The 23,230-nt window shown below is 49.5% G+C and overlaps 4 protein-coding genes across 4 annotated transcripts; 3 read left to right on the forward strand and 1 right to left on the reverse strand.

The window, feature by feature from the left end:
• Positions 1-598: 598 nt before the first annotated feature.
• FPRO_00769 (uncharacterized protein) lies at positions 599-2,401 on the forward strand (the record flags this gene model as incomplete). The annotated part of the gene is made up of 1 exon (XM_031222747.1): positions 599-2,401. The coding sequence occupies one exon, from the start codon at positions 599-601 to the stop codon at positions 2,399-2,401; it is 1,803 nt and encodes a 600-aa protein (XP_031075702.1).
• Positions 2,402-11,718: 9,317 nt separating this feature from the next.
• On the forward strand, positions 11,719-12,513 carry FPRO_00768 (uncharacterized protein; the record flags this gene model as incomplete). Its single annotated transcript, XM_031222758.1, has 1 exon — positions 11,719-12,513. The coding sequence occupies one exon, from the start codon at positions 11,719-11,721 to the stop codon at positions 12,511-12,513; it is 795 nt and encodes a 264-aa protein (XP_031075703.1).
• A 1,619-nt stretch (positions 12,514-14,132) lies between these two features.
• FPRO_00767 (uncharacterized protein) lies at positions 14,133-15,274 on the forward strand (the record flags this gene model as incomplete). The annotated part of the gene is made up of 4 exons (XM_031222769.1): positions 14,133-14,417; positions 14,524-14,657; positions 14,711-14,829; positions 14,910-15,274. The coding sequence occupies 4 exons, from the start codon at positions 14,133-14,135 to the stop codon at positions 15,272-15,274; spliced, it is 903 nt and encodes a 300-aa protein (XP_031075704.1).
• A 1,440-nt stretch (positions 15,275-16,714) lies between these two features.
• FPRO_00766 (uncharacterized protein) lies at positions 16,715-19,074 on the reverse strand (the record flags this gene model as incomplete). The annotated part of the gene is made up of 3 exons (XM_031222780.1): positions 16,715-18,462; positions 18,663-18,749; positions 19,008-19,074. The coding sequence occupies 3 exons, from the start codon at positions 19,072-19,074 to the stop codon at positions 16,715-16,717; spliced, it is 1,902 nt and encodes a 633-aa protein (XP_031075705.1).
• Between the last annotated feature and the right edge of the window lie 4,156 nt (positions 19,075-23,230).

Genomic DNA, 23,230 nt, shown 5'->3' on the forward strand with positions numbered 1-23,230 from the left:
TGAAGGACAGGGGGTGCTGTGTGCCTTTCATGGGGACGACGGAGAGGTGCACTGGCGAGGGTGGTGGTTATTTGTTTATGCTTTACAATTCAATACGCTCATAGCAAGAGGCGAAAGGAGTAGGAAAACTCGATTACTTTGAACAAGACAAAGAAACAATGGCTTGACCTTGAGCTCTCTGAAATCCCTTTGGACTATGGGTGTTGTGTCAATTCTTTGTGTGATTGTACAATGCATTACTGGGATGTTCTCTTCGACTCAGTGTGTGCTGTTCTTCTGAGCTGCCGAAGATGACAACTGTACGTCTCCGAACATGTCGCCTTGGTAGCATGTTAATGACTAACGGGCAGGGGCCGAACTGTCTCAAGGCATGTACATATAAAGAGTCGATGTCATGTCCTGGACGATTAGTCTCAAGCAGCCAAAGGGATCTGGTATAGAAAGTCGAAGGTTGAAGCATCATACATTTTGATAACTCCGGAACAATAGAGCAAGCCCTCTGTTGACCACAGAATCATAAGGACCATATTTCATCTTGGGGAAGCAAAACATTACCACCAATACTGGGAATCAACCTGCTTCCGAGCAGCAAGGCAAGATGGAGCCTCGCGGTACCAAAGAGACGGACCATAAGCATGACGACAGTTATACTCGGCCTCCACGCGTCAGCTTCGGTTTTGAGCTAGAATTCCTGGTGGCTGTAAACCCAAGGGAAGTTGAAGCAGATGACAGCATCCCTGGCCTTGCGCCAGCCACGGGCCATCATGATGGCGTAACAGCAGTTCTAGAACTGCTACGAGATCATGAATTCTGTGCAAGGACGGTACAAGAGGATTCTGTCGCGAATAAAAGTGAAACGAAGGAATATCCATGGATTGTCACGACAGACGGTTCAGTGTCAGAGTCTGGAACAGAGTGGAAGAAGGAGGCTTATGCATGGGATGCGGTGGAGATAGCAAGTCCACCGATGTATGCTTGTGATGAGGCATACCGGCTCGTGTCAGTTGTTGTTAGACTTTTGACTAACAACTTACGTCTTCGGGTCAATACCTCGTGTGGCTTCCACGTTCATGTCGGCAATGGGCCCCATCAGATGGACATGCATGCATCGAGAAACTACGCGGCCCTCCAGTGGGCATCCGACCCGGTGCTATCTACTCTCCATTCCCCGGCGCGAAGTTTTGCTCGTTACTCCAAGTCTATCCGGCGCTTTACTGGTGTTGAGTTGAGTGGCAACGTGACTGCCGACATGGCACGGCGAGAGGCCAAGGGGCTGAATTTCATACCTCGATACATTTCACGGGCGAGGAAGCTCGGAGAAGATCCTGTTGCTTCTAACGTGGTACTGATCGAACGTCTTCGCGAAGCCCGCGAGAAGGAAGACGATGGAACAATCCTGGATCCTGAGTGCGAAAGTGATGGTTCCGACTACGAGTGCGAAGACGGCAGACCTTTCGATCGACCAAGGAAGGCCAAAGGGGTTGGGCGAGAAGCTCGTTATATGCCAAACGTCAGAGAGTTCATCAACGAGGACAAGGCTAGACGTTTAGATGATGAGTCCAACCGTGCCCGCCGTGATCTACCACCACAGCTCGATTTTCCAGCCTCCCAGTGCATCGCTTCTTGTGGGTCATCTGAAGGCGTGCCTTTGCTAGACGAGCAACGGAAGAAAATGAAGGCTGTATCTAGGCAAGCGGACATCCCGTCACCGGTTTATGAAATGGACTACGACAAAGGTGATGACAATGATGACTCACTGAAAGCATCAAAGATTGCTTGGAGAGGAGTCACCGAGCTTCTGGCCTGCGACGTGGGCGTGCATCAGGTCGCACATCTCATGTGTGACAATACTACTTTTGAGAAATACTACAGTTACAACTGGAAAGGCCAGTTGAGGGGTGAGATAGCGCCCATGGTCGGAAAGGAGACTCACGGCACTGTCGAGTCTCGGCTCGCAGCCGGCAGCCTCGATGCCGAATGGATCGTCACTTGGGCCAAGATACAGTGTCGTATGCTCGAGTGGGCACGGGATGCGGACCCTTCACAGCTGATGCGTGTCATTGGCAAACTCTCCCAGGACGACGTATCTCGCGAGTGCACATACGACGTCTTGGACTTCCTTAGGGAGCTCGGTATGTATACCGAGCTCAAGCACTGTCAGGAACGTCTGCTCAGAGCTGAGGAGGCATGGTTCGAGTATACGATGTTGCAAGTACGTGGCTCCTCTTACTCGGAAACATCACCCTATCCAGAGTCTTGGTCTACAGGTCCCGACAGGGAGGACTCGAGCGACGCCTGGAGAGTCCCTGATGGTTCAAGAGAGACTTGGGGCGCCTCTGGCGAAGACGGGGGGGATGAGTGGCAAGTGCCCTTGAATCCATATTTATTGAGCCATTGGTGAGGAATTGGACGATAAATGTCGTTCAGCAGCAGTTGACTGACTCTGCGGTTAGATGAGGCATGATGAACCAGCTTGTTTGCGTATTTGTTACCCCCCCCCCCCCCCCCCTTTTTTTTTCGAATGTAATAGTTGATTTGTTTGGCGAGGTACCTACCCCATGAGTTTATATCTTTATTTTCTATTTAGGACAGCCAAACTAAACTAGATCAAGCAAGCACTTTTCGTGGTCATATCGAAGAAAGAAGTGATAATTATAATATGTACAGAATGCACATAGAGTTCCATTGTGGTTCGGCGGACCACGAAACAATTGCTCTGTCCCTTGGAGATACCTACCCTACACGAAGAATTTGAATCAATGTCCTGTAGAGAAGTGGACTCACCGCCTCTTACTACTTTTTCCAGCCTTGCAAGACTCCTGAAACACAAGCATAAAGCTTGACGACATTTATTCATGGCGTTGCAGGTTTGTGGCTTGAACTATTATCGGGAATAACCTGGACAAGGGGAGCAAGACCGTTTGTGCGTGGCTTGACGAGTCATTCATCACTAAAACAAGCAATGATCAGTTGTACAATCAATGGGTTAGAACAGGAGTCAGATTAACGCCTCCGAAGAAATACGGGCTTCGAATAATCCCAGATACAGTGGCGTCTAACATACTGCAACACAATATGACATGACATATTTTCACTCTGATCCTAGGTTGTAGAGAAGAAAGACTGTGGATATGATTTCAAGCGCTGATTGCCCTATACGCGGACCGAGCTCCATAGCCGAAGCATGAATAAGAGAGAGTGCGTAGTGTGTACTGTTGTTGGTGGCTGATGAGACATGTAAACATATAATATAGTGGCCCCCAAATGGCATGGTCTGTTTTATGCAGAATGAAGCAGAATACAACCCTACACGGCGATAGCATTGTAATATCAAACAGCCAAGATCGTGATGGATGTATCAAGTCAACCCAAGTCCAACATCAAACTCGGGTAAAGTTAACCACTGGAAGGTCTCGACGGTAACTGAATCGAGAATCGGGCACGGATCTGACCGGGAACTGGTAATGATAAGAATAACCATGCGAAACACAAAGGCTCATGATGGGTGAGAACTAGTCAGCTACGCATGAGGCCATGGTGGTATTAGGCTTATACTGGTAGCAGGCTGTCAACAGCGGCATGACCTGGCAAAACTCGGCTGTCGATAGTCGGGTGGAAAAAAGAAATAAAATAGCGGCATTTACTGAAAGAAAACGAACGCGAAAGAGTATGATGATTTGGTGGCAACAACACAGTAACTCGCATGCCACGTTTCATGCGGCCAACCACTGCGACCCTAACTTAGGCTTACATAGGTAGGTTGTGTTCCAGGAACCGGCCCAGGAACGGCAATGGACCAACAGATTTCCTTTAGCCAGCCGTGACCAACTTTTGAGGCCTTCTACTCTGCCTCAGCCCTAGAAGATGTTTGCCGTACGGAAGCAAGAACCTTGACCACGGCCTTGGGATGCGAAATAACAGGACAATCAAGGTTTGTGCCACCCTACGATCTGCTGGCACCGCACACGGCTTGTTCATGGCTTCTGCAGCTGTCATTTGTCCAAAGATCCCTGCCTGATCACAGAAACCGGTGAACAGTCTTTTGTGCCTCGTGCCCGGCCGGGCGGTTGAAGAGCCGCATCGTCTTGTGTGGAAAAAGAAGAATAAGGAGTCTGTCTAGCAGAGACTCGGTTAAGTTGGGCCGTAACGATCAAGAAGCAGTCGTCCATGTAACAACTCTCAACTTCACGGTGGGTATCTTTGTTTTGTGTGTCTCTGCTGGATTGGACCGAGGGATGATACGTGAATGCGAGTCAGCCTTGAGCGCATTAGCTAGGTACATAGGCATCACTATAGATGGAGACCAAAGTCAACCAACCCTTCCTTCTAGAGGCAAGGAGAAACGGGGCCCCTTTCACAGAAGGAACAGACACCCAAGGTTCTGTGAGGATTGTGGAGGAGTTGGCACATGAACGGTCTGTTCTTGGTGTACTTGCGTGACCTCTTGACTGCAGTCGAGTTGCAAGTCTCGAATTAGCCACCGTGAACGAAATATTGGTGGAGAACTGGCCAACAGACGCAAGCCAATGCAGTCCACTCCAGTGCTTGCAGAGTTTGCATCTTGAGAAGAGCTGAACGATCAAAAAGAGAATGAAAAAGAAAAAGAAAGCCGTCATGATCCATTGTTTAACGGATCCAATGAAGCATCAAAATTCTCAGAAGCCTTGAGAAATACAAACCACAGTCCTCCAGGACGAACTCATCCATCACCTTGAGCAAGGGTGATGCCTGCGCCGAACCCTGCCAACTTAATTTAGCTTGCCGCAGCCTCACAACCGTGCAAAAGCCAAGACCAGCCACAGCCATGGAATAGGCATTTGCAATGGCCTCTTCATCTTTTACAGAGACAGCATCGGTAGTCTTTCTTTCTTGGACACACGACTCATGCTATGGCTAGGGTTGTGTGTGTCAAGACAGACTTGTTCGTTGCATGCAAGACCATACTTGAAATATGTTGTTGGCTTGCGAAGTATCATCTGCCACTGGGTCCGTTGCTCATTGAATCCGAGACTTCCGTGAGTATCAAGTAAGAGGGGACATCGGTTTCCCTCATCAAGGTTATAATTAGCAAGTTTCCGTTCAATACCAAGGCTCTAGGCCCATTATCAAGAAGCCGCAGGGTCTCATTGCATGTAGATGATTGCGTTGGGATGGACAAGCGAATGATCGCCATTGAAGAACATTACGCAAAGCTTGCTTGCTGTATCGAGGGCAGATTAGAAATCAGTGATTACCTGAAGATTGAGGAAGCGAAGGATCACTGTACATGCATTAGTAAAAGCCGACCTGACCAAGGACCATCTCACGTCTCGTCTGGACCCGTTCGCGATGCAATGTCAAAGTGGAGCAACCCGGCGTTTGAAACGGCGGGGGAGGAGAAACACACTTACACTGAGTGGGTTTGCAATGACGCTGATGTCTGGTATCAATGGACATATACATACATACATACATATGTGTGGTAGCATCAGCTGCAGGGCCCTGGAAGATGCAGTCATGTGCCATGTATGTACAAATGTACCTTCATTACTACATGGTATGAAATTGAGAGTGCAGCCGTCGCTTTGTTGTGGGCCATTGCGTTATTTCCATGCCGTGAGAAATGACAGACAGGGAACTCAAGTTCAATATAAATCACGTAGCCTCTGTCGTCGTCCAGGTACCAGCAGAATGAAGACGGACGGGAAGAGGAGCCGCCGAGATGGCCCGTCCACCGTTCCATCCAATATATTCTGATGGGAATTGCAACCCTCCATTCTGATATCAACTCCATCTGTCCACTCATAATGATTCCTGCTTGGTGTTCGACTTTTATGTATACGGAGTGCTACATGGTAATCAAACTCACCCGCTCGATCCTGTCACGGGCTCAGCCTCGTGCCGCACGTGGACCAGCAGAAAGAGAAGATCGGGGGATTGCTGTCCCGAGGCCCTTGAGCTACTACTGCAAGTCATTTCCTGATGGTGTCGTCATGATGTTAGAGGAGAAGGGCCACGACGAATGGCACGACAAGGAGGATGCGGACTTTGGTCTTGAGAGATTCTTCCGGTCCCGCCCAAGTCGCGACAGAGGAGAACACTGATAGGTGTCGAATTCGACCAACCAGCGGCCGACCCTGGACCTCAATCTTGAAGGTATGCCCATCTCTACCCCTCACAGATTTTGCCATGATCAGGAGGGCTCGTGCCTTGCAGTAGAACTGCGATCAGGTAGGTCAGAAAGGGCTGGGCGTGGCTGGCTCTTCAGCCCACTTCAGTTGAGGTGTGCTCTTCTGGCCAACCGAGGGCCTTGGTCTCAGTCGCCCACCACCTTTTTTTTCCTGGACGGGTTTACTGTACTCCGTACAATACAAACCAATGCACAGCTGAACGGCAGCAGAGAACCAACTCATAGTGATAGCGGTTCGTGGGATGTGGAATGAGAGGCTTGGCAGGAGCTCCATCATCTATCAAAGCCGTATTACGGTGGTAGTAGTCTCATCGAGAGCTCAGTACGGTATGCTTGCCCGTTCGCTTTTACAAAAGTAGTGGCCGCACGTTGTTGTCAAGCTGACGAACACCCTGAAGCTGCTGGGGCTCGTCCTGCCTCTAGATCTATCTCTGAAGAAGCGGTGTATGCTGTAGGAGCTTTTAATGGAAAGAAGCTCACCAGCATCCTCAGACCTGAACTAGGCGTACCCCTGTTTGTCCTCTCCACACTTGAAATGGACATGGACATGGACAGGGATCTAAAGGTATAATGGTTCATCATAAACCCCCCTAAGCATCCGATCTCAATACTGGCCAGCAAGTGGCATTGCTCAGCCTTCTCAGGTCATGAGGCAACAAACTCTGTAAAAGCGACATGCGTACATATGACTGACTGACTAAATGTATAATTGATGCTCTCTAAGGAGCGGATAGCAGTTGGCTAGAGCTTAGAGAATTGAGTTGCGGGAGAAAGCGAGGCCGATCAATTAATTAATTGCCTGGTAATAAGTCAGACTCGTCAAAAAAGGTGTTGCGCTAGAAGGAAGAATCACCCTCTGAGACAAGCACCGGACAGAAGAGGGTTAGCCGCAGAGTATCATGACCAGAGAGAAAGGGAGAGAAAGACTAACCACAAGATCTGACTGTGCCGTCCCGCTGATAGGCTCTTCCCGCCCGTTAATCACGGTATGGTTTCGCTTGGCTTCTCGGAGGCCATGGCTCACTCGGGTTAAGCGAACGCTTGGACTTCTGGTGGCTTGTTTCGGTTTCCTTTTCTTTTATCTGGCTTTTGTTAGATATGCCATATGGATCACCATCGCGATCGCGATACTCAGTCTATGCTCTGCATCTAAGACACCTAGATAACTGTATTGTTACGAATGAGGTGGATTGCGCCAAGTAAAGGGGCCCTGAATCATATGTCATGGAGTATCCATGCAGCCGAGTGAGTATCGTGGTGAACCCCAAACGCCATTGTCGATAGACTGAGCCTGTTGTACGGGATGATATAGCGGTCTGTATCAAGAAAATGCTCACTATCCAGCTAGCGTATATGGTGCCGACACAAGAAGCGGAGGTGGACCAGGTCCAAGGTGGAGTTATCTAGGTTGGAAGTTGCTTGTTCAGCTGCAGTAGTGGCGTGATCCGGTCAGGAACCAGGAACAAGCAAAGTCAGGCACAGACAGGAACACACTTGGAAAGCCGCAAATTCCAGAAGAGCCTCAAAACGAACATGCGGTTGCCGTTAAGCCCTTTCCCTTCATATTGGCTTGTATTGCTTTCTGACGAGCGTAACGAGATACTGACTTGCTATTACGGGCTCAGGTTGATTGCCGTCTTGGTTTTGTTTCAATACCTTGCGGTGATCCACAACCAGACACGACAGAACTTGGCTTTTGGGGCGGTGACGGCTGGAACGTCGAAAGGTCAAGAGTCTGAGCCTCAAAGTCCCAGGTCATCTTATTAAGTTTGTGTTTCAATCGTTTGATCTGACCGTTAAATGCTAATTAGACTAGATGATTAGATCTATCGCGTGTGTTCAGCCCAAGTAATGACGGATGGCTTTAAGAGGTTTGGCCAGTGCTGACGGCAGAGGTTTCGACAGGGGCCTGGAAGCTTTCCACGTTAACAGCCAAACGGCGAAGATGATAGGCCCGTTTATTGTTCGATGGCTCACCAGCCAGCCTGCCTAAACAGGAAAGCCTGTGCCGGACAGGTCGATATCCGTCCAAGATGGTAACAATAGCTAAAGTTCTAGGCTAGTGGTACATCCCGATTTGGCATCTTGCACGGTGGCAGCTCGATCGAAGGGATGATTACTGAAGCAATGACAATGCAACAGCAGCCTCGTCTTTCTATCAAGACTTGACGCTGTTCACCATAGGTAGCATGTATTATTGATGAGGATGATCGAGTGATAGTTTGCAGGTCGATAGCAAAGCAAAGATTATCGGACAGCAGAATAAGAATAGACAGGCTGCATAATAAGCAATGCTATTCGTAAACTTGACGAGTGGGCGACTCTGTGCCTGGCCAACAGATAATGCCGTCCCTTGAAAACGATCTTGGTACATGGTTTGATATCTCCGCGAGCGAAGGAAGGGTAATTGTCTGCTGCAGGCGTTTTAGCACCATTGGCAAGGTGTGATAAATCCCAATGATCTTACACGGCTTACACGGGTACTGCATGCTCCGTATAAGTCTGATTTTTGACAGGCAAGGCGCCAGTTTGCCGGCCCGGTCGATTTGTCTCGGTTCACCTGAAGTAACTTATCATGCCGAATAAGCCATCATAAGCACATTCATTGTATGTTGGCAATGATTGACAACGCACAATTAAAAATGGTTCGTAGAAGGAACGGCATAATTCCCTAGGACATAACAATTCATCAGCTGCTGCCGACTTCACATGAAACAAGGCCGCACGTATTCGTGAAGCTATTTTGCCGAGTCTATCCCTCATATTAGTGCGATCGGTAGAAGGAGATCATGGGGAGCTATTGAGTGCGAATAACCTGATTATCGCACGTCCCCATTCTAGACCGTATCGTTGACAGACAAGACGAGACGAGACGAAGTGAGACATGGGCTTCATGATGGCAGATGAAAGACAACGAGCCTGATTTAATCTCAGCACATTCCAGCCGGGTCAGGCGAGGCCGCGTTTTCGAGGACATCGGCAACCTTGCAAGGAGCCATCTGCTCCCTTGCAGCCCATGCCATCCCACCAGCGTGACCGCACCATTACTTTGTGTGATTAGAGCAAGTGGTGACATCCCATACATCGTTGATGTAGCATCCCATTTCTGGAATCGTGGGTGAGGAATTAGCCGAGGGGCCCGAGCCGTTTATTGTTTTTGCTTTTTGTGTGCTTTGGTGGGATGTGTCTAGGTAGTGTGTCTATTATGGACTGGCTTTGACTGGCGAGTGGTGAGGTCTGCAAGTAACCGGTTTTTGTCAAATCTCCCTTGCTGAAAAGCGCAGATGCATGTTCTGCTCAGCTCAGCTGCATGCTTGTCTTAGACCCTTGGCAAGACCGGACTAGTCTGTGCCCCCCGTGTTAGACGAAGATAGAGGCGGGTTGATAATTATGTGAGGGGTTCAACGACGAGGAGCTGAGGCTCCAAACCCGGGGGATCCTGGCATATGTCGATGACGGTGAGTTTTGAATGCAAGTCTGAGGTTGGTGATGTGTGAAGCATGATGGAAAAAGGGATGAGACATGAAGTCGGTATTATGTGAGGGTTGTTGGGAGTCGGTTTGCTACTACCCCGTAGGTAGATCGAGATATTTCAAGGAAGGAACTATTTACAGTAACTGCCAGGCATGGATTTGACGTAGAGACGTGCAAATACAGTAAGTAGTACATGGCACAGAAGTTCCTGCCACTTCATCTCCGTAAAGTTAGTAGTCTATGATTTATGAGGGTTCTATGTGAGGTTCTCTTGCAAGAGGGTTCTGAATATAAAGTAGTACCTTAATCCACTAAGTAGGTACCTAAGTGGCTAGTAGGTAGGTAGCACTAAGGCATATAGAATTGAGGTGCATTGATAGCACATGAAGATATCTCAGGCTGTTAAAATTATTACTGTTCTGTAGTTCTGAGAGATGCCCATCATTGTCATCCAGACTCCGTACATACGCGGTAGTCGATAATCAGTAATCACTGAATTGAGCTCACTCACCACACTCACCACTTATCACCCCTGTCTGCTCCAGTAGATCGCATGCAAGAGAATAGGGACTGTTCGTCCCTGAGTGTGCCACGTTCATGATGCTCCTCCAATCCATCGACGCCATGGCGCTAGAGTCCATCAATATCCCCTGTCTCCTGCCCCTCAGGGCCGGACGACCGACTCCAACTAGAATAGTCAGTTCCCTGGGGCCTGGCCTAAAAAACTGCTTGGCCCTAAAACGTCCTGAGCCGTGCCCAGCGCCGTCTCACCCGGGGGGGGGGGCAGGATATCCACTTTGACTTCAGTGAATAAACTGACACATGATGAGGGACAAAAAAAATTGTGCGACGCAAGGCACGAGTCGAGCTGGATTGGTTGTGCGGGAATTATTCCAGTTTCAAACTCGTTCAGGTACAAACTTGGAGGACGATTCAGATTGGCTGTGTCCTTGTTTCCTGTTTCTCCCTACATTGGCACTTTAATGTGCTGTCTGTGTCTCTTTGCGACTCTTTGACAATGCAATGCAATGCAATGCAGGGCATTTCTCAACCCTGCACGTTGACGGAAAAAGAGATGCAACTCTGCTGTAATTAGAAGTCAACCTCTTGATCGATAATACTGTAGACCAGACCTCTTTGGTGGTTTGTAGACCAGGGTTTCATGTATCAGCAGCTCAGAGCCTAGTCTCACCCCCTATCCACTTACTATCCACCAAAGCCCACACCCACTTGAGTGAGGCTTCACACCTCCTGTCTCTCACCATCTCGCATGTCTCTCATATCTTGTTCTTATTCTTGACTAGCTAGGTACATGCTGTACAGTACATATGTATGTTTTTCTTAGTAAAGACTAACATCTGGCGTTGCATGCTCGCTGGCCATGACGATCCTAGGCCTGCATCCTCACTCTCCCCCATCAGATGTAGTCTGCACACCCTTTCCCACTCTTTGAAACCCCCAGTCTGTATATAGCTTCAACCGCCCCCCAACTCACATTCTGATCTCTTGACCTTCGTCCTGCCTGTGCCATATACAGGGCCTTTGAGTTCCTGGTCGATATACCTTCACCTATACTCCTCCCATCTCATCTCACCCCATCTCTACCGACGTTCCACCCAACGTCGATACCTTGGAGATTGACCTTATACCGACTTTCGAATCGAGTTTCAATCGAACCGAGTGAATTCAATTTCACTTGATCCGATTATCATTAAAGCTCGATCCCGAGTAATCGCTTGATTGTTGGTGAATATTGCCCTTTTAATACATGCGTGTGCTATGTCTGTTACATGGATGATATAGATAGTGGTCGGTGTATTGATATGCATGGACACCACCCGTCATCTCATATCTCATCCAGCTTACATACAAATGATCTAGTACAAGAACTAACCGTCTCCCAGTTGGCCTCAACTCGGAAGCGTATATCTTCCAGTCCAAGCTCAACGTTCGCTCACCTTGTCTTCTTCCATCACACCTTTGGACAACATTGGTGTGACTTTACTAATACTTGACAACGCCACTTCACCTCCCTCTGACGTCTTCACATACAGACACAGAATGGAGATATAGCCATGAAGGACTCACACCTCCAAGCTCTCATCATTGTCCTCGCGACCGTGGTTCCCGTCACCGCCATCACCGCAGTCGGATGTTTCCTCTACCGCCGTAACCGCCAACGTCGATTTCTCTTCATGAACAGAGGCATCACCCCCATCGGCGACGAGGAAATCGAGTCATGGAAGAAGGACAGGAACCAAGAAAAGGCACGCATCATCGAGGCTGCTAACAACGAAGCCAATGATCTGGAGCGACAACTCCAGCATCAGAGACAAAAGAGCACATCGTTTAGTTCCATACGCAAACCTCCAAGTGTTATTGTCTACGATCGTCCTCATCCCCGAGTCTCTGAGGAACTCTCACCACGCTCACTTCACCACAAGCACAGCATTGAAACCCCTTCAACCCCAGTCGTTGCCCGTGCTCCCAATTCTCGCCCCGGTCTGACTGATGAGGCCGTCCAGGGTGAAGATGCCTTCATCCCACCTGTGAAGCGTCAGCCTTCACGATTAGCCAAGCTTCCCCCCTCTGCTCGCCACAGTCGAACTCGCAGCAGTCGCAGCAGCACCATGAGTGCAGTATCACCCCGTGATCCCTGGCACGGTCACTATCCCGATGCCTTCGGCACTCGCAGTTCCAGCGAATACCTACCCAGAGCAAATCGGTCATTAGATATTCGACGGCAGCACCAGCGAATGCATTCCATGTCAAACATGAACCGACTCTCATTCGACGATGAAGTTTTCCTGGGGGGTCTCTCACCGCGACCTTTGATCCGCAAATCAGAGATTGGCAGGGCCATCGGCTGAGCGAGAAGAATCTGACGATACTGTCACTGAGAACCAACACCATACGACATGCATACCCTGGTATCGTTGATTATCATCCCGAGCCGTATCAAGAAAGGTTTCCGTGACGGCTTGTTTCAACCCCCGTCAAACCCCATCAACACCCCAGTCACAGTCGAAACTGGCGGGGCTGAGATCATTTTTGACCCATTTCTAGAAGGACTATCTCCGGTCCATAGAGACATTGCCATTCCATTGCCGCTGTCACTCGGAGGCAATTCGATCGTGATGGGCCCCTCGGCATTAACCTGAAGATATTGCTTCATCTCGTTAATGACCAAGAGACTCGGCTTTATGACGCTCGACGCAACCCTACTCCGAGCCTCGAGCTCAAACACCCACCTACATTCTCTTCACGAATACGCAAGAACCCACTGTCATTTTCGATCTTCGCTTCTCACTCCTCTCCTAGAAGAGGCAGTAAACATGAGACCGGTTGAACCCGCCTCATTTTACCCTTGGCGTTTGGGTCCCACGGGGACCATGATTTTATGCGCTGGCGTCTATGCCCGGTGCTGGAACACGGAGGATTTTGTGTGCATTTTGATGACGGATATACCCCAGACTTTCCTTCATTTTTTTTCTTTTTATGTTATCATGACCAAGCGAGCAAGTGATATGAACGGATACGAGACGGTCCGTTTCATACGATGCAGATGATATCCACGGCTGACTCGAGCCTGGCCACGAGAGTTCTCCTATTAAGATACGGAGCTTGATAGACAAATGAGTCCTTGGCATTATCACTCATGTGCCCAACACCTATACGAAAGCTATATATATATATATAGATATGCACTCCAATTCAAACAGATTGACAACAAGCGCTCCCTCCAAGTTTATCTTAAACCCTTGCTTGAATCTTGGGCGCATCGGACTGATAGATGGAGTAGTATCACTGACGCAATCAAGATGAACAAGATTAAACTTTAGATCAACATAATTAGCTTCGTACCCGTCACGTTCTAAAAACGTCTTCATATGAAGTTTAATTGATATACCATTGGCTTTACTTTGTGTAGATACCTACTAAGTAATCGCACTCTGTTCCTGAGGTAGCGTTGTTCCACCAAGAAACCACTTAACGCGTCCCTAGCCACTCACAGCGGGGCATAGGTCGCGTCCAGCCACATCCTGTCTCAATCGCGTTCACTAAACTTGCACTCAACCTCAGTCCAAGTTCATTTGCGTTGTCACTAAATTTCAAGCCAACAACGAATTATCTTGGTCAGGATCTACAGCGTCCGCAAGCATCGACATTGAGTTCTTGCTGCGTAAATGAATATCGACCAACAGAACAGGGACCAATACTAATCTCGACATTCCTTGTTCTCCAATATCCGTTCCGACTCGAGATCATCACCAGTAAGACGTTGAGAAGAGAGTGACCAAGTGGTCGCCACATCAGAGGTGCTCCCTCTGATACTCATCAAATACAATAAGGAGATAGCATTTCTGTTCGATCAAAGCATTCTTTTGCTTCATCTCAGCTGTATACCTGGGTAGCAAGATCTGCACAGCCACATCTAAAGCATCTCTTCCCAGCATCAATCAACACACTATTCTCATCACCATTCACAATGCCACCTCGTAAGTCTATCTCGCGAAAAAGCGACACTTCAACTGCACGATTTGTCCCGATGGATGATGTGTTGCCCTTGGAGCAAAGTCGAGCACCCGCTCCGACACATGACAACGATTCCATGGCCACACAAGGACCTGCTGCACCAGCACCAGCACCGCAAGCTGCCAATGAGACTCCTGGTACGGAAGCTGAAGCGGATACTTCTATGACCCAGGATGGAGACAAGAAGGACAAGGACAAGGACAAGGACAAAGAGCACAAGGAGCACATCACCATCGAGGTAGGTTCAAAAACAGCAGCCCAACCACCTCTCAATCTTCGAGTGTCCAAATCTATCCACAAGGGACGACTAGAACCAAAGACTGACCGACTAATTCGAACCATAGGACTTAACCCTTCCAAAGTCTATAATAACGCGTCTGTCTAAGGGTGTTCTACCCCCCAACACACAGATCCAGGCCAATGCAATCATGGCTCTAAGCCAGAGCACCACAGTGTTTATCAACTACCTAGCGTCTCAGTGCGTAAAGTTTCTTCGTTCCCCCCAAGAGAAAATCACTAATTGCGACTTAGCGCCAATGAAAACACCATCAATGCAGGCAAAAAGACAATCTCCCCTGCAGATGTCTTCAAGGCACTCGAGGAGACCGAGTTCGCGTTCCTCAAGGAACCTCTTGAAGCTGAATTTTCCAGTACGTCTTTTCATAGTTCCTGCCATGTCTTTCGTCGTGGGCCGGATTGTATGTTACAAGACTGCTAATACCCTACACAGAGTTCAACGCTATCCAGACTGAAAAGCGCACATCTTACCGTCAAAAAGTCCGCGCCAAAAAGTCAGACGGGCCAGACACTGACATGCCAGACATGTCTAACATGGAAACCGACGCAGACACAACAGCTGTCTCAACAGGCCCTCTAGCTAAGCGCCCTCGTGTAGAGCCTGGAAATGCAGAGGCGGAGGAGGATGCCGTGACGGAGGATGAAGTTGAGATCCCCGAAGATTCAGAGGACGATGAAGTCGAAGAAGAAGACGAGGAAGAGGGAGAAGCTAGTGACGATGATACCCAGGATGCCCTTGAGCTCAAGGAAGGGAAAGAGGAGAGAGACGAGGCATTGGATGGTGATGAGAGTGATTAGAAAAATGTAGTTAGCCATTTGGCCTGGGGGTTGGATGAACGACTCGTATGTTCATGGTGCCACTGTCTCACAATTTATTGACACGATATTCTAGTTCTTTTTCCTTCAGTTGCCTTGCTTGTACCTACACGGGCTGAGCGGGTATGACAATTCCTATTATAGCCTGTTGTACAGTTCAAACCTAAATCTCAACTGTTGTACTACGCACCTTGTCAACACTCTCCAGACACTCCACATTCCTTGCCCTCTCACAAAATGAGCCCCGTTGCGAATACTGCCCCGGCGGAAACATCCCGACGGGTGTTACCGTGCTGTCACTTCAAATGTAGTACATAAGCCCTAAATATTGGACGACAACATCCCAGGCTGCCCGATTCGCTGGACCGGGTCAAAGCATGCTGTCGTGACTGTGTATTGCATAAACAGACACGAACAGCACGCCAAGTCCGGGTTCGTTGCACAGCTTCGATACTGACTGACATGAGCCTCAGCTCGCGGTGCAAAGAACATCACAAAACAACAAGATTACTGAAGACCCTAAACATCTTATCAAGCATCATCATTATTTACGCAGCAAGCAAAGCCGCAAAGTAGCTAAGGTAAGACTATAGACATGAACTATCAAATCTGAATCAACAATACAATCCCCACCATGTCACCCAGTCGGTATCACACCCCTCAAGCGACACTCACATGTCGCACATGCACACACGCTTCACGACTGGTACGTTGTACTCCAGGAAGAAAGAAATGTTTAAAAGGACGAATCGAAGAGTGACGTGGTATCAAAATGAAAGCCTAATAAATGTATGCCTCGCCAACACAAATAGTACCCAGCGACGACGCACAGGCGAGTCGAGTCGCAGTGGAAAACTCATCCGTAGTACCACAAGAACAACCAAATCAAACCAAACCAATAATCTGCCCAAATAACATCAGAGTAAGCCCATATGCCTGCATCCAACAGAATGGCGTGGTAAACATATAACAACAAAAAACAACAGCAGGGCATGTTACCATCGTGAATGTACCTAACCAGACTTACTACCTCGTATCAAAACCCACAAGTAGAAGAAGAAAAAAAAATAAAAAAAATCATGTGTCCCTGTCCTGTCTGACTCCTCTATCCCAGCCAGTCCAAATACTATTGGCAATTCTTCAAGCCAGAAGGCCCCTCGAGATGCACATAGCCCCTCCACTCATCTGCGCACCTGGAGACCCAGGAGGGAGGAAATTCAGACCAAGAAGATAGCCGTCTTCTGGCTCAAGTCGTATATAAACCCAGGATAGGCCAAGAAAGAAATAAGAAAAATAAAAAGGGCAAATAGAAGAAAAAACACAAACAAACCACACTATCAGATCGGATTTCTCAACGGAAGCAGGTGAGACCGTGGGCTATATCATTCCATCGTTTCGCATCACCAGCTGGTGTTCACAAACTTATTGAGGTTGCTGCCCTGGAGTCCACCACTGCTGGGCTGGTGAATGCTGGCCGGACCAGCCTTGAGAGACTGATGGTCCACCAGCGCCACCTTGAGGCATGTATTGGCGAGGCGTTTGATCTGCAGGATACATGCTCTGACCTGCACCATACTGCATACCAGCCATGCCGGGGAACTGCATACTTTGCATCTGGCCCGAGCTCCCTTGACGGAGATGCGAAGGCGACTGCGACGGGTGAGGTGCTTGGGATTGAGCAGTGTAGCTGCCGTAGCCATGCTGGGGCGCCTGTGGAGTCTGCGGCCACATCTGACCCGATTGGTAGTTGTAACCAGGCGCTCCCTGAGACATGGAGCCCCCTGTACCGGGAAGTGTTGGTCTGATTGATTGCGTGGGTGATTGAGCCATACCCCTCATGGGTGCTTGACTGAGACTGCTCTGCGCGCTGATTGACTGGGAGTAGGGCGCAGTGGTCATCATCATTTGAGGGCTCTGAGCGGAAACCAATCCAGGCTGCTGCGACATGGCCGTAGCCGTAGTATGAGGTGAGTGTGAAGGCCTACTAGTCGCCGTGTTGGAACTCTCGGCTGAGGCCACAGGCTGCTGGGTCAGATTGGAGGGGGGCTGCTCATGTGGGCGGCGCCAAACGCCTTGGAGATAGTCGTTGCGCATATCCCGCTGCTGATTAACTGACCTGTTGAAATCTGCGGCATGATGGGCCTGGGCGTTGAGCTCCCCGAGGGGCGAGGGACGGGTCTGGTCTTGGTAAGCAGGGCCGGTGATCTCCTGACGAGGTCCGCCTTTGAGAATTCCGGAATAATCGCGCGGCCGGGAGTCGCTTAGGTCTGATCCTAGTGTCAATCCGGGCATTCTTGTCGTGGTTCCGGGTGGTGGTCCGATCATACCTGGTTGAACGAGGTGCGGCTGCGGGGGGCCGGGGAACGGTCCTGGGTTGTTGCTATACACAATCTCTGGATGGGGACCAGCTAACAAGACGTTGTTCTGCTGGGCCTCGGCCGCCTCTCTCGCCTTCGTAGCACCGGGGCGCTTCTCACCGGCAAGGTCAGCCTCAGTGAATCCCTGTTTCCGGGCCTTGGTTTCCCAATAGTCATCGCGAACTCTGCGGCCATTGACAATCACACGGCTTCCAAACTGTCGGAACATGGACCTGGCGGTGACGATGGCAATCTGCCTGGATCGATACGAGAAAGGGAGGATTTCTTGCCCAACCAAGTCATCCTTTTCGGCCTGGCTTGCGATAATCTTGTACAGAGACCTGTTCTTGTTGAATAAGAGGTACGAATCACGATAACCCAAAACCCTAGCACATTCGGTAGCCAACATGAACAATTTATCCCCGCGGTTAGGGACCAAGAATGTTCGGCACTTGTATTCACGTCCTCCGTTGAGCGTGCCGTTGAGTTGGACTTTCTTCTCTCCGAACTCATCAATTTCACGGGGTATATACTCATCTCCAGTCGGATTGAGCTGGTCGGTCGTGTGGTCTCGCACAGTGGGCAGAGCCTTCAGTGTTGACTTTGTCGGAGTTGTCTTTGGGGGCATCTGTGTCTGCGGCGTATAGGCAGGGCTCGTTTGCGGCAGCGCTGAGCCTTGAGACTGGGGAGTCTGCGGTGGGGGAATAGTCTGAGGAAGGGTCGAGCCGGCGGCCTGGCCGGGAGCCTCGGAAATGCTCCCCGTTGATCGTTTATTCATCGGTCTTGCCTTCTTTCGAAGTGGTTTTGTATCACCTGCAGGTTGCAAGACAGGTCAGCACGTTCTCTCACCAGTTGCATTTTTGAGCCGGCAAGTACTGCAACGAAATACGACGTAAAACATATGAACAAAAATAGCAATTAAAAAGGAATCGTAATTGATCGCCGTATCTGGCGCAAGGTAGTCGGGTGCCGAAATGAGTAAAGTAGCGGCGGAGTACTAATCGCCGACATACCGTCATCGCCAAGCTGCGGCGCGCCGTAAACTCCAGGAGAATGACTGCGCTTCAGTGTGCGTTGGGGTTGTTGCGTCAGACCTATGACTAGAGAAGGCTGATTAGCATTTTGAACCTTGAATTGAATTGACGGACGGTGGTGACGGGTGGCGCAACCTATTTCACGCTTGGTTCCCCCTGTCGCAGGGCGCGAAAGTTGTAGTGCGGGGCAAATGGATTCATCATGGACTTTGAGCGCAAGTGATATTATCACTTGCACGTATGTATGGCATGGTATAAGAGTGGAGGAAGGTTTGCGAAGGATATGCGACCACGAAAAGAAAGAGATAGAGTTATAAAACTTACCAGGTGAGCTGAGCGCAGCTGGATTGATTGTCGCATTATCAGCGCTGGGTTGCTGAGCGGAGTACATCACAGAGCTACCGAGCCAGCTGGGGATGGGTGAAGTTGCGACCACGGGAAGGCGATGGCGACGTGTCCAGAGATGTTTGGACTGACGAGTTGACGGGTTGGAGAAGATGCAGAAAGGAGGCAACGCCAGTCGCACGTGGTTGTGCAGCCAGAAGGAGGCGCGTCGTTGAGCGTGAATGGCGAATTGTAGATATATGGCGAGCTTAAAGTGGGAAGCCTGCCTGGCCTTGTGATGTGCGATTTGGCCTGCCAGGCCTTGGCTCGGAAGGGAGAGTCAAGCGCAGGCCAGGGGCATAGACTCCAGTCGGAAGTTGAGCCAAACCGAGACAAGATCGTAGTAATCCAGACGCTGGTCGCGGCAGCGGCGGGACAGGTGTGTGAAGAAGCAAAAAAGACAAACAAGCAGAAGGAGACGATACAAGACGCAGAAAGCAAGAATGGAGAGATGTACGCAGAATCAAAACTTTGGCAGGATTTACCTTTGTCTGGTGATAGAGTGATATGAAATATAGACGCGGAATCGCGTTGTGCGACAACGACGTCAAAGAGGCTCACGGACGAATCTCAATGATCAGATCAGCCAGCGTATGGGCGCGCAAGTAAAACCAACGAAGGGTCGCGTAACAAGAATATCAACAGAGCGCTGAAGATTCCAAGATGCGCGTCAAACAAAGTGATTGATAGATTGTCAACAGGATGGTTAGACGATGCGATGGAGCGGGTGTATGCGTGTGTGATGGCGGAAAGCCGATGGTGGATGGATGGGTGGATGGCAATGGGTTAATGATGAACGATGGGATGGTGGCAGGTGGAGGAGGGGGACGGGACTGCGCGCTGAATCTTAATGGGGTGGGAGGGAAGGTGCAGTAGTAGTGCGAGCAGCTAAGGTAGCAGCTACAGTGAAATCTGGGAATCAGTCGCACTTGCAGTAAAGGCAGTGGCGATTTGAGACCAGGAAACTAAGTAAGGTAAGAAAAACCACTCTTGGGAGGCAGGAGCATGCCCGAGCAGGAAGGGACCAATCAATAGCCCCTGAAATGGCTCCAGTGGAAAGAACCCACAAAAAAAGGACCGGGGATATCAAGACCAAGACCCAAGAGTCAGAATCAGAATCAAAAACCAGAACCGAATCCTTGGAGGTTCAAGCCGGAGGAAGTGGAGGAGGAGGAGGCGGCGGCGCAGCGGGGGGTGTAAGCAACGGTGAGTGACTCTTAATTAGGGTCTCTAACACAGGTGATTGCGCGCCAGTGATACTGTAGCGTAAGGTAGTATGAGATAATGCGACAGAGGCGCGCGTGGATGTGGAGAAGAAACGAGTCTGAAGCGTTCAAAGCGGAGATCGTCTAGCGCATGGGTTGTATCAAGTATCGACCTGGAGTCGAGTGTGGTTCAATTCCAATGTTAATGCGCTGCGCTGCGATGCGATGTGATCGCTGCGGTTTGAAATGAGTGCGCTTTTCAAAGAGAATGGATGGTTTTGTGAACGAATAACGTGTGGCGCGTGTTAGGTAAGAAGCGTTGATAATGCGACAAAGGCAGAAACAAGATTCGCAATCAACGATATGACATGTCGCGACTGGAGTGATAGAAACGTTTTGATAGCGGACAGGGCAAAGTTCAACTTGCTGGGCTCTGTCGACGCTGTACAAGTTGCGCGTGAGCTGTGCTCCTTGAGATTCAAATTCAAGTTAATAAGGATGAACAACTCGAGGAGGGGATTTCACTCCAGGGTGCTTCAAAATGCCGTACGAGGTGGTTATGGGTGTTATGACGAGGGGAATGCTGTATAAGGCAGAGTGAAACGAGGCAGTTGGTCGTGTAGCGACAACAGGTCGATAAGATGGTGATGGTGCCGAAGATGTTTAATCACCGTATTGCCAGTCTGGGCGAGTTGATTGTTTGATAGACAGATGAACAGACAGATGGATGGTTTATTGTAGGTGCGGATGGCATCCGTCTTCGGAACAGACCAGCAGTGGAGGAAGATGGAGGGAGGAGGAGGACGACGACGACGAAGAGGGAGTGGGACAAGAGGGCTGCTGGGATATCAAAGAAGATGGAGTGGAGGGGAAAAGGGTTTACCGTTGGAAAGACGGTGCGATCGAGGGAGACGGATGACGAAGAATGGTTGGTTGAGATGGCGCAAGCCTGGGGGAGGAGGGGATGTGAGTGGAGAGCTAAGCCAAGGCATGGACAAGAACAAGGGTTAGCGAGCAGGGGAACAAAAACCCTGGTTGGCTATCATCAGGAAATGGTGTGTATGTATAAGAAGTAAGACAAGACACAGTGAGGAAGACGATGAGGAGACGACCAGGCGGAGGCGGAGTCGAGTTCTGAGAAGCGAAGATAATGATTATTGTGGTGAACGATACTATCATCGAAAGGCGCGACAGAATGCGGTGTAGACGGTTCTGGCGGGGGAAGCAGCGCAATATCAAGAGGTGTGTTTCCTAGATAAGAAACTGTCGATGGTGAGCAGGCTTGACAGGATAACCAAACCGAGACTGCTCAACTTCCTAGCACAGTCACGTACATACATCAGTTTCCCCGCGTCATCAGCATCAGCATATTGGGGCATTTAGTTCAGCTTCGGCTATAGCTCAGCGCCTCCCTGGCCAGTCTCTCAAGTAGTGAGATGTCACTGGGCAGGGTTGCTATGTATTGAGCTTGCAGATAGAAAGTAAAACCCAATTCAGAATACACCGTAACGGCTGGAGTCTACTGGTGGCTCTGGTAGGCTCAAGTCATCGGCTTGGGTGTCATCGGTTGTCAGCATCTCGTAACGCGTCAATGTGCCTGCTGGATATACCTACATATGCAGCTTGATATTGATGAGGTTTTGATGCTTTGGTCTGCTTCAGCAGGTGCATGCTTCCTCCATTATAGGTTATAGGTTCCTCAAAGTCCCCTGGCCAGGACTTGACTCTGAACCTCACAATGAAAGCCGAGTTGCGGTCTTTTGGCAGATTCCTTTGTGACATATCCATCCATGCACTAGGCAGGTTCCTAGCCTTGAGATGGACCTAGACTCTCGAATGGGATAAGGCCAAATATCCGCATGCGTGTGTGTTTTCCTGACATTAAATGAAGTCTGGGCAGAGATAAGTCAAACTGATTAGCTCTGTTCTCCTGGTCAAGATAACAGTTAGTCGAAGAATTCGACAGAGCATCAGTGATCCATCAGTTTGCTCAGTACTAAATTAGTTGGTCTAACAAGACTCGAGTCTCAAGATAGACGGTTGGATATGGAGATGGAGATCCTCGCCAGCCTCTGATCCGCTATACTGGGTCTGATTGTCGCACCGTGCTCAGTGCGGTCCCATTCTCTGTGACGGGGGTGTGGGTATGCCGCTCACTCCATGCTCCATGCTCCATGCATGCAAGCGCCCTTTGTCGCCCTAGCCTCCAATATCTGGCTGTCGCTTGTGCTGTGGGCGCCGTCACGATGCTAACTGCATGCAGATGCCATTACATAGCTAGCAGTTCGGCCTTCAACAACACGAAACGTTGTTGCGTTGCTGCGCCGCAGACCTCGATTGACACTTTGATTTCTCATCGTACACTTCATAATGACTCTCTTCTCATCTCCGTATTTGTGATCTGTTTGGGCGAGCTTCCAGTTGTTGTATCCGCACAGATACTCTTGCGCTGCCATACAAACAACATGGCGAGCCTTATTCATGATATTGAAGAATTGCAGCACCCAGCGGCCAGTTGCGTCGTGAACCATAGTTCGGTCAGTCTGGGCTTAACGCGGTATCAACATGCTCACCGAGGTGCCAGTCGAGACAGGATGGGAAACACTTTGATGTCGTCTTGCTTCCTGTGTCTCACCTTTTTTTTTGGCCCGTGATATCTTGTCTCATATCGAGTGCATTTATCACCTTTGTTTGACCCACATCGCATCTCTTCCGCGAGAAGGTCTCACCTTAGCATCATGTAAGAAAAGTCCATTAGGCTAACTGCTGCCTTCATTCTCGTCATTCGAGACGTGAATCTTGTTTGTTCCAGCCTTCGTGAGAAACGGAGGGACGTCATAAAGTCACACTCATGTTGCATTCCCTTGTTTGCTCATCGTTGGAGCACTCTAGCCTTGCACTCTGCTTCTCGACAGCTGGTCAAGAATACGGCCCAGCTTGACAGTAACTCAAGGACAG

The sequence above is a fragment of the Fusarium proliferatum genome, assembly GCF_900067095.1.
Source record: "Fusarium proliferatum ET1 genome assembly, contig: FPRO_scaffold001, whole genome shotgun sequence".
NCBI classification, from domain to species: Eukaryota; Fungi; Ascomycota; class Sordariomycetes; order Hypocreales; family Nectriaceae; genus Fusarium; species Fusarium proliferatum.